Source organism: Plectropomus leopardus, chromosome 15 (genome assembly GCF_008729295.1).
Source record: "Plectropomus leopardus isolate mb chromosome 15, YSFRI_Pleo_2.0, whole genome shotgun sequence".
Classification (NCBI taxonomy): domain Eukaryota; kingdom Metazoa; phylum Chordata; class Actinopteri; order Perciformes; family Serranidae; genus Plectropomus; species Plectropomus leopardus.
In genome coordinates this window covers 23,853,003-23,863,665 of record NC_056477.1, presented here as the reverse complement: position 1 = coordinate 23,863,665, position 10,663 = coordinate 23,853,003, and the positions used below count along the sequence as shown (strand labels likewise).

Here is a 10,663-nt window from a genome sequence, read left to right as displayed (position 1 = left end):
TATCAGGACATTCTGGTGTGGAATTTCAAAATTAAAGCCCTCTAAAATGTCATATTCCAGCTGTGTTCCCTCTAAATTCACATTAGTTTGCTGGAATGATCACACTGGTATCATGCGTCAATCAATCACGTTATTTTAGAGAAAATATGAAAACAGAGATAGATATCACATAGACAAAAAATATGGAGATAATATTGAGCTATGTCACCCAGCCTTATCAAACTTCATGATATGACATAAACTGCGGGAAAAGTGAGTCACTCACCATCTGTAGTCCTCAGCGTTGAGCAGGAAGTACGTACACACGATGGTGACACACACGGTCACGATACACAGGATAACCAGGACCAGCATCATGAAGCCGTACACGTAGTAGATTTTGTACGCCCAAAAGGATGTGAAGATGAAGTACCTGAAGGACGAAGAATGATAACATGCCACCTGCTGCAGAAAGATCATCTCAACACAAACAAACACCTCAGTATCACAGCACAGACTTACATTTCGATGAAAATGGACCCGAATGGCAGGATTCCTCCGAGGCAGACGATGACAGCTGGCTCCATGAACCTGACACACAGGGTTCAACATGTGAGTACGACTGCATACACTGACCACTGTGCACAAGTGGTCACATCAGATCCGCTCTCCTCCAAGGCAACAGTACATGACATATTGTGTTATAGGAAGGAAAAGGGAAAAGGGAGACACAGATTGGAAATTCAAGCAAAGACTAACAGTGGCCTAAAGTCACATCTACCATTTCCTTCTGGCAGACGGCCACGGTGCTTGGCAGAAGGTTGCAAATGTTAATACGCTCAGTTCATCGCTTTGCTATTTTTTATTATCCAAACAGTTTGTTTAGACAGCAAAGCCATTTTCTACTTAAGACCTGATGGCATACACTTGAACACAGGCGCTACAGTACTTTGGATTCATTTCATAATGTAAGTACAACCTCCTCACTGATCAGTCACCAGACCACCAGCCTGCATCGATGAAAAGCGCCGTCTGCTGTGTTTGAATGCACACTGGATGCTACATAGTAGTACTCAGACGATTAGTGAATCATAACACTCATATTTTAACATATCTGAGTATCTAATTAATTTAAAATCCCCTAAATTTGCGGGTTATTTGCCACGTTTTTCCCCGTTCCAGATCATTTCAGTGAGGTGACTTTATTTTCTTGGCTTTCATGCATTCATAACACTGCAGACTGTGGTGTTTATTCAGAGGGTTTAGCAAGCTGGTTGTGTTGCTTTGACGTGCAAACACAAGTCTCATGCACTCTTTGTATATGATTTGTTCTCTTCTAAATCCAAAACACTTCCAAAAACCTGATGATGATGGTTGATGAATATATGAATTTTGTTTTGCCTGTCTGCAGCTGCAACATTTAGGGAAGTTTTCACAGGCTGCCACTGCAGGGTGTACGCATACTGACGAGACAGCTCTTCAAAAGGGGAGGCTGGCTGGCTGTTAAAGAGGCGCATGACTTTATATGCAGCAGACTCTTCTATGAGCGGAGCACGCATTTTAAACATCACTATTATTATAGTCAATGATGCTCATTTAAACATGGGGAGCCAACATCGTGATCATGAGTAATACTCAATATATTGTGCAGCCCTAATCAGTAGTACTGTATATTTTAATGACATTTTTGTACAGTGGGTATGTACTATAAGACTTACAAATGTCTCTGACTCCAGTCTAGTGTCACCAAGGCAAATTCCTAAACATTTACCATAATCGGAGACTAAACTGACCCTGCCTGAACTGACACCTACCATTTCTTCTCTGGGATGGGTCGCGGAACAGCGTTCACTCGGCAGGGGAAGTTGGGCTGGCCGGACAGATTTCTCCCCAGGATTGTTCCCACGAGGTTTAACGGCAGAATGACAAAGAAGCAGATACAGCAGACAGCAACCTGCAGGGGAAAAAAATCATTAATATTCCACTGGGTGGTCCAACATTCAGGGTGTTTTCAGATCTATCATCATTTATCTAAATTGTCCTTTGACTGCGCCCCAGGAACGCCTTGCTCAGCTCAATGGTATTTAATAAACTGCTGAAAACAAGAGGTGTTGGATCTCTTGATACCAGGATTTTCACATGAAATGCCCACAGTCTGATCTAGAGGTATAAATGCCCAAAACACAAGTGTTCATGAAATCAGAGGGATAACAAATGCATTCAGGCGTGTGGTTATTATCAGATGACCTTCATGTTTGGCCAGAGTTTGAAATCTGCCCCAGATTTTTTGACGTCTGCTAAAATAACAAATTTGGCTGCTGAAGTTGGAACATTTTTAATGGTTTGATTTCAAGATGGTTTCTTGACACTTATGATGGATGGTATGTTGTGCTGAAAGACACATAGCAATTCTTGAAGGCTGTGTCGAGCCAACAAACAGCCGTTTGCAATTAAGCCAGAGAGGAGTTCCTCTGGAAAGCGTTCATGTTGTCTTTTTTTTTACTGTTCAGTTTGAAAACTTTGGCACTACATGTAGAAGTCAACTCAACAGAACTGAGAAACTGTATTGAGTTAGGGGAGTTTACGTCATGTGGAATGTGTTTTATAGGATGTGATGTGTTTTTAATTTTCCTCAGATGAGGCAAAGATCATTTTCTAGCAAAGTGTGAGTTTACACACTTGTGGGTGAAGAATTTCCACACTTTCCTCATTTCTCCAGCTCCATGACAGGTTACTCAATGTCATATCACCTCTAGCACAGTGCTGCACCACCACACAGATAAACTGAAGCTGGGTGATCTTCATAACTCTGTGGTTTTCAGGGAGGTGTCGCTATGTCAAACCTACCATGGTGCCAAACGGTATGGCTCTGGAGGCGTGGTAGTAGATAGCAATGAAGTTGATGAAGAAGGCGGTGCCGCACACCATAGCTGGGATCAAGAATGCCCCGATGAACATTTGCTTAATCCATCTTCTGCCTGTATTACACAAATCAAACAGCATTATAAGAGACATTCACAACAGCATTTGAAAGAAGATAAAGCTGATGGTATCCGGAAAGAACTGATGAGATGAATGGACTTTTACCTCCTTGTTTTGCATACAAGCTTCCCCCAAAGTAGCCATTGACAGGGGAGGTGGCAGCGTACACGAAAATGGCTGTGCTCAGCATGGATCCTCTCCTGCAGAGAAAAATGATATGAGTGCAGCCCAGTGAGGTCCAATGCTCTCTCTGTTTTTGGGCTTTATTCCCCTTTAAGCTGGGATTTTATATTTATAGTGTTTTTCTACACATGAGTCTTATTATATATTTTTTAAGCTACATTTCCGTAGAGAGCGTGAACTTTGCCAGAGAAAAACACTAACAGATCTCTTTTCATACAGATGGATTTCTCTTTTTTTTTTTAAATTAATTATTTGGCATTGCTCTTAGGATAGATATTAATAGTGAGGAGATAAAATATTTAATAAGAGATTCACTTGAATCTAAGCTAATCAAATCTACCTTTTCACTAACAGAGAACTGGATCCAAAATGGAACCTGGTATCTGACTCCAAACCTACAATTACAACAACAAGTTACAACCAGCAGTGAGCTGCTAACTACTCACTCTGTGTACAGATCCTCCACCATAGCGACGATGATGACGATGAGGGAGACGGAAAAGATCTGGCAGCCAGAGCCGATGAGCGAAGAGAAGATCAGTGGATGGCTCGACGGCCGAAACACATCACCATGTACTTGCTTCCACCCGTACTCATCTCCCAGGTCTCTGTCCTGATGGTGCACAGTGACAAATTCAAAATGAGATGAAATTTTTCAGAATTTCTAACAGGGGATAAAGTCTTTGAGCCTGTTTAGACCTGGTATTAATATGCATTTTAGTGATTGGACACAAGTGGACAGCCAAGACATATTGCCTATTATTCATCTCCAGATTTGGTTACTGCCCCATGCCAGTTACGTCCACTTTTGCCAGCTGCTCTGTAGCACGCTTGCTAGTCACGTTAGTGGTTGTGTCAGTAAAGCTGGAGATATCGCTGTTAGCAAAATTTCACCCGTCTCCTTCCATAGGGCAAAACGATGAATGGCCACGCAGCACTTCATCCAACTCATAAGAAAATGGGTAAGTTATAGAGCGTTAACGTGCTTTTCCCAAAAAACACCACATCCTGCACTGAAGATGTAGTCATTGGTGGAGATGCATCAGGATATTTTCAAGATCATCTCAGCAAGTGCTTTGAGTGATCAGATCACAATGCGTTATTTACACTTGTATTAAGTGCGTGTTAAAACACGGTAATACCAGGCATAAAAAGGGCCTCAGTCACAGGAACGTTGGATCAAAAACTCTTGGCTTGGAAATTAAAACATAGAATCTGCTAACTGTCAATCACCTGTCCTGTATTTACCTCAAAAAAACAGAAACAAAAAGACAAAACTCCAAATTCACAAAAACTCCAAGAAAGAACTAATGACAAAAAAAAATAAAATATACCAAAAATCAATTACACAGCAAATGACAACGTGCTCAAGAGCAAATTGTTTACTCAAGAAAAACTTACCATGTCATCCATTTCCTCCTCTTTGCTATATCTGGCATAATCCTTTCTTAGTGTCCTCATCAGAATCATGGACACCAAACCCACCAAGAAAATGACCATCATGAAGGAGTTGAAGATGGAGAACCAGTGAATCTTAAAAAAGAAGGAGGGGGGAGTAAAATCAACAATTACTGAAAGAAATAACCATGCCATAAGGCTTATTAAATCAAAGGGAATACATCAAATATTAAACGCCTCAATAAAACAAAGCTAACTATTTAGCGGGGGTGAAAACATTTTCAATAAGGCCTTGCTGAATGTATTATTCAGACTATTTCGAGGTAGTTATATCACACAAATACTGTTTATGAAATCACCGCTCTCAGCAGGCTCAGATCGACTGTACATGTCAGGGCAGGAAACAAACTGTTTCATCCACAGGTTTTAGCTGCTGGTGGACTGAAAAAAAAGTAGACTCCTAAAATCAGCCAAACTTCCTTTTGAAAAGTTCCCAGCTGGCTTCCCGCCATAACAGCAGATGGAGTCGATATGTCAGCCAACAGTTACCAGACTGATCAATTACATCACACCTACCATAGTACGAGGCTAAACTCATACCTTCTGAAAAGTCATATGCAAAAGTGGGCTCTTATAACAAGCCACTGGTGTTCTTGGCTCACATCATACAGCTCAAATGAAATGAAAACCAAACGTATGAATTAATAAATTGTCTTAATCTATCGCTACTCTTTATAAACCAAGGGTGCTGCTGAGTAAGAAATGTCTGGAGCGCTGTACTGCTCACTTGTTATGACATATACATCTTACTGTGAAGTGAAATTTGGGGGAATGCATATTAAAAAAAATCTACAGCCTATAATGAAACTTCAGAAAAGAGCGCTCATAAAGCTGGCTGTTATGAATCTACTAATATTTTTAATAGGATCCTACACTTTAAAATTTGTAGCGATTGTGTACTTGAAAACATTAGATATACTTTGTAAGCAAAAGCCTTCTTGTCTGTGTTAAATTTTTATTTTAATTGAGCAAAGGGAATTATAATATAAGAGGGTTGTTTATTTCATTGAAATATGTTAAGTGTGAAGGAATGTAAAATATATTTTTATTTCAGTTTTGGAAGTCAGATTATGTTATGGAGTCAGTCATAATCAGTCATGATTATAGTGTAAAATAATTCAGGATTGATTAAAGTGCAGAATAATTAAGGATTACAGTTAGGAGTATAATTCTTTTATTAATTCATGTATTTTCTTTCATTGGTGTTGCTGTTATTCTGGGTTATTCTTTGGTTGATATAGGATAGGCAAAAATAATCCTTGGACTTCAGCCTGAGAACTTTGTGTGAAATAATCTTGTTTCTCATGATGCATGTAACCGAAATAAATGATTTATTTATTCAATAATTCAATCACTCATTCAATAATTCAATTATATTATTCAACTCACCCTGTGCTGGAAGAAGGATGGATCGAGGTACTTGTCGAATCTGTCTTCGAACTTCACATCCGACTTCTTCCACTTCACCTGTCATAAGAAAAGGTTCATATACTGACTAATGAATTCACATGTTTCCATGACCTGAACCTCATTGGATTACAACACACACACGACTGACATAAAATGAGAACTGGCATATAAAAACAACCACTGAGTACTCACAGAATAAGACATTGCGATTCTTGTGTTTGGCACGAGTCTGACTTTGCCCTCACTGGTCAGATTCACGTCAACAATTCTGTTGCCATTGAAGCCGATCTCCAGCTTCTTGTACGTCCACAGGTAATGATCTTCTCCGTTCTCATCTGCCTCACCGACAATACCTTAAAAAAAAAAAAAGACATGCATTGGAATTAGAGAGCTGGTTCTTGTGGTCAAACGGACAGGTGTAAACAAACGCAGAGGCCTCGGTTATACAAAATTAATAATCACTGTGTGTAAATGCCAAATAAAGGTCACTTCCTACACTGCTCATTAACTCTGTAACAGCATCATCTGTATTCATTTGTAACATTCAGTGTTTAGGCAGCAGCTGTTATCAAAACTGGTCTCTGCTGGCCACCTTGAACAAAAGCTCACTGAGCAAATCAAATCAGTTTGATGCAAAAACAATCACTCTGAATCAATTACCACCTGGATGCCTGTTATTTTAGGTCTCCTAAAAAACTGCATATTCATCCTCTTATTTCTGAAATGCACAGGGCCACGGCACATTTATTGTAATTTTAGAAATTCAATGCTATTCCCTTGTGGTAAAACATACCGTAGCATATGTGAGGTAAAAAAAAGTGTCTGTAATGAGATTTTTTTACATAAAGCTCTAAATATACCTTTGCCTCTAGTGAGTATCACACTGCTTCTGATTATAGCATTGGAAGAAGGTATATACTTCTATGATTAAGCACAATATTTTAGATGACAAATTAATCTTGGCAGGCAATGTTTTTAGTCTATCTTAACAATCTTGTGCAGGTGAGCTAAATCTAAGTTAATACACTGTGGAAAGTGTTGCTGCAAGTGTCTTGTGGTCAGAAAGTGATTATCTAGAGATCTGCTGCTGCAGGCTTTCTGTGACTAACCCAAACCAAACATGTCATTGTCCACTACATGATAAGCGCGCTGGTTTGGTTACCACTCTGGCAAACCGGACATTAGGTCAAAGTCTATATTTATTTATTGTCATTAAGGCATGAGTGTGTAAAATACAACATGGTGACCTGAGAGCGACTGTCTGTGCCCCACCCACTACCAACAACATCCGCTTACAAAGCTACGTTTGTTCAAATCTAGGAGTGGCACCTCTGCACAAACTATTACCACGCATGCAAGTGATCCCACAGATAGTTAAAGCATTAAGACAAATCTGTAAGGCTGTGGCTAATTTAACTGCTTGTAAGCACAGAATAACATTGGAGCACTTCAGCTGCAAGGTTAGCATCCAAACCGTTTTTCCATCTGTGAGTGAGTTTTAAGTGTGTAAGTAGTCCCAAAATTCAAGGTTTGACTTCGTATGTTTTATTATCGACCCATTTTCAGTGAAGCAGGAATACGAAGCGCCCAACAACAACTACATTTTCAAGTATTTCTAGCATTTTAGTTTAGAAAAATATGTTACATAATTCATTTCTCTGTCACAGCTTATCCTATTCAGGAGTATGCGCAGCTGGAGCCAATCCCAGCTGACACTGGGCGAGAGGCGGGATACATCCTGGACACATCACCATAATGTCCTGGAACCATTCATGCATTTAAACTTACAGGCAATTTAGAGACAATTACCTAACCTGCGTGTCTTTGGACTGTGGGAGGAAGCCGCTCTTACACTGGAGGAACATGCAATTCCACGCAGCAGGGCCCAAGCTGCCAAGCGGGCTTACACTTGGGACGTCTTGCTGTGAGGTGACAGTGCTACTCACTACACCACCATGCCAGGCGAGATATGATATATTCATGATTTCATAATTAAACAGTAGAGTTTTTATCTGACCCATGTAAAGTGGTTTCTAAGCGGCGAATATAAGAATAGAAACAGCTCTCTACAGTACAGCAACCAGATAAGATGACAATAACTCAAGACAGCAGCTAATCAACCAGAGTGCCTCATTGTTCAACAGATTGCGAGGAAAAACATACTGAACCGTTAAAAGCCACCACACGTACTGCGTTGAGTTGCCTTTCAATAATCCATTTAATACGTGATATAAGAGTATTGTTACAGCCTGAGTAGGTTGTTCAGAATACTTTATTCATCCCAAGGGAAATTCTGTTCGTAACAGTGCTCCGCTCAACCACAACAAACAGGTAAGAAAAACAAAACAATGCACATAGTGCACATAATGACAGAATAAGGATGTATGATAGTCCCACCCATGAATAAGAACTGGTTTAAATTCTGCAATATCAAGATTAACACATTGATACACAGGAGACCATCTCTCTGTATACCTTTGGAAGAAGCTAATGAGCTATGACGCAAGTAAGTAACTCAGAACAGAAACAGGAGGGAAGATCATACTCCAAATCACATGACAACCCACAACACTGATGTGTATCTGACAGTTTCTCAGAGATCTGTCAAAGACAAGGAAAAAAGAAATGAAGTATTACTTACCCCAGATGGGTAGGTCATCTATGTACATTTGGTACCAGTAATGATTCTTTATGGCGTAGACAAAGGCATCCCGTTTGGCTTTGTCCAGGTCAATTTCACAGTAAGTTGTCTGCATGACTTCATCTACGGGGATCATAAACACCAAATAAGTTTTGTGGTGCGGAAATGAACCCACAGATGCAGAGACAAGAGAGAGACGACGTCAAATTTGTCGTTCAGTGTTCTCCTATGTACTCAACAACTCAAAGTTGTAACAGTACCTTTGAACTTGATGTCGAGGCCACTGAATTCCAGCTCCACTCCCTGCAGAGCCTCTCCAAGTGTTTCATGGTAATGACTGATGGTCTTCTTGGAGCCCGCGCAGAAGGGCAAAGAGAAGTATTTGTACGTCTCCTGTCGGTTGTGGTAAGGCCCCACTGTGTTCATCCATAAAACTACCTCCTCCTTATCTTTGTACTGCAAAGGACAGACAAGGGCGGTTATTGTGATGTCCAGGCATGCCACACCAGTTCTTCTAGTCCTACTGGTTTCATATTTTAGCTATCTGACATGTCATGTGTGTTTTACAAGACCCTGTCTGTGACTTATTAACACCTTTATAATACATGTTCACATAAGCAACAAAACAGCTACAAATACATTTGGCTTAAAGATGACTTGTCCAAAGTAACGTTATCATCACATTTCTACTGAAACTAGCTGCATGTAGTATTCAAATTCATGCAAACTTAAGAAAATATCACAAACGTATCGCTGCAAGATAGTAAAAAGTAGTGTACGTAAACTATGTCTGCTGACAGTCAAGGAAGTTAACTTCAATGGTATAACTGTCTTCACTAATTTAACAGCTCCCACGCATAAGACAGCGACGTTATGTGGAAAACACAATGTAATACACATCACTGACTTGTTAAACGTGTGTAATTATTGCGTCTGGGTCTGATAAAACTGGAAAAAAAACAAGAAATACCGAGAGGCCCCGACGTTTAACCGGTGTTTCGGCATAATGTAATGTTAGCTGGCATAACGACCATCGCAGTCATCACTTCGGGTAAACCATGTTTATCTGGTTTTCCACGAGGTTAAATCCTTAACACGTTCATTGTGACAGTAGTTTCTATTTTGTTTAACAACTAACTAACGCTAGCTAGCCCAACTTGAGCGCAGTTTCCGCCGGTGCTCAAGGAAAGCTCAGAGTGGAAGACGTGCTAACGAGCTAGCAGACAAACGTTAGCCGTAAGCACTTAGGCCGACAAATGGTGACAAGTTAGCTAGCTAATTGCACGCCTGTGTGTTTGATAGCTCACCTAGCATCGATAAATAACCCAACAGGGCGGGCCAGTTACTCTGTCGTGTGTGTAATTATGTTTTCTTGTGTGCAGCTAGCCGTCGCAGCTACAGTTAGCAGGTTACACAGAGCACAAACGTCCATTATTTTCAAGGCTCCCCCTTTTCAATCGGCCTCTCAAACCGCCGTCTTACCGTGTGTTCATGTTCATCTGCGTCCACAGGTAATAAAGAGCCCACTATAGCGAGAAAGGCCGCCGCTGCTACCTTCCACCTGGAAGATCCCATTATTTTCATAGAAAGTGTGCAGAAAGATTTGGGATGTTAGCTTTGTAGGGCTATCCCACCTTCTTCCTGGTTGTATGACAGAGGCAATTTTAGGGATGCTCTACGCATATGGCGTAAGCGCTTCACCAGCGCACATCGCACTCAAACTGGATTGGCTGAATTGAGTCACATGACCCGCAGTCTCCAGTGACCGTGGAAAGCGATGGAGCAAACGGTGAATAAAGAAACCGTGTCGGCATCGTCCGCAACCTTCAGCCACGTCATCCGACTGCCAGAACTGGAGCTTCAGCTTCACCTCTGACAGAGCTGCATGACACACGATCCGCGCGCACAACAGGTCTATTCACCGCCTGATGAGGCCTGAAGTTGTCTGGACAACATCTCACTTTTCATGCATTCATACGTGCAATTCAAAGCATTTAACAGCCATTCATT

The 10,663-nt window shown here is 40.8% G+C and overlaps 1 protein-coding gene across 1 annotated transcript; it reads right to left on the bottom strand.

Moving 5' to 3' along the window:
* Positions 1–245: 245 nt before the first annotated feature.
* tm9sf3 (transmembrane 9 superfamily member 3) lies at positions 246–10,324 on the bottom strand. The gene is made up of 12 exons (XM_042502249.1): positions 10,136–10,324; positions 8,914–9,109; positions 8,654–8,776; positions 6,205–6,365; positions 5,992–6,069; positions 4,546–4,677; positions 3,591–3,757; positions 3,067–3,161; positions 2,827–2,957; positions 1,794–1,933; positions 502–570; positions 246–412 (listed from the first exon to the last, which is right to left on the bottom strand). Exons 1-12 carry the CDS (start codon positions 10,235–10,237, stop codon positions 262–264), a joined length of 1,545 nt encoding a protein of 514 aa, XP_042358183.1. The 5' UTR covers positions 10,238–10,324; the 3' UTR covers positions 246–261.
* Positions 10,325–10,663: the final 339 nt, after the last annotated feature.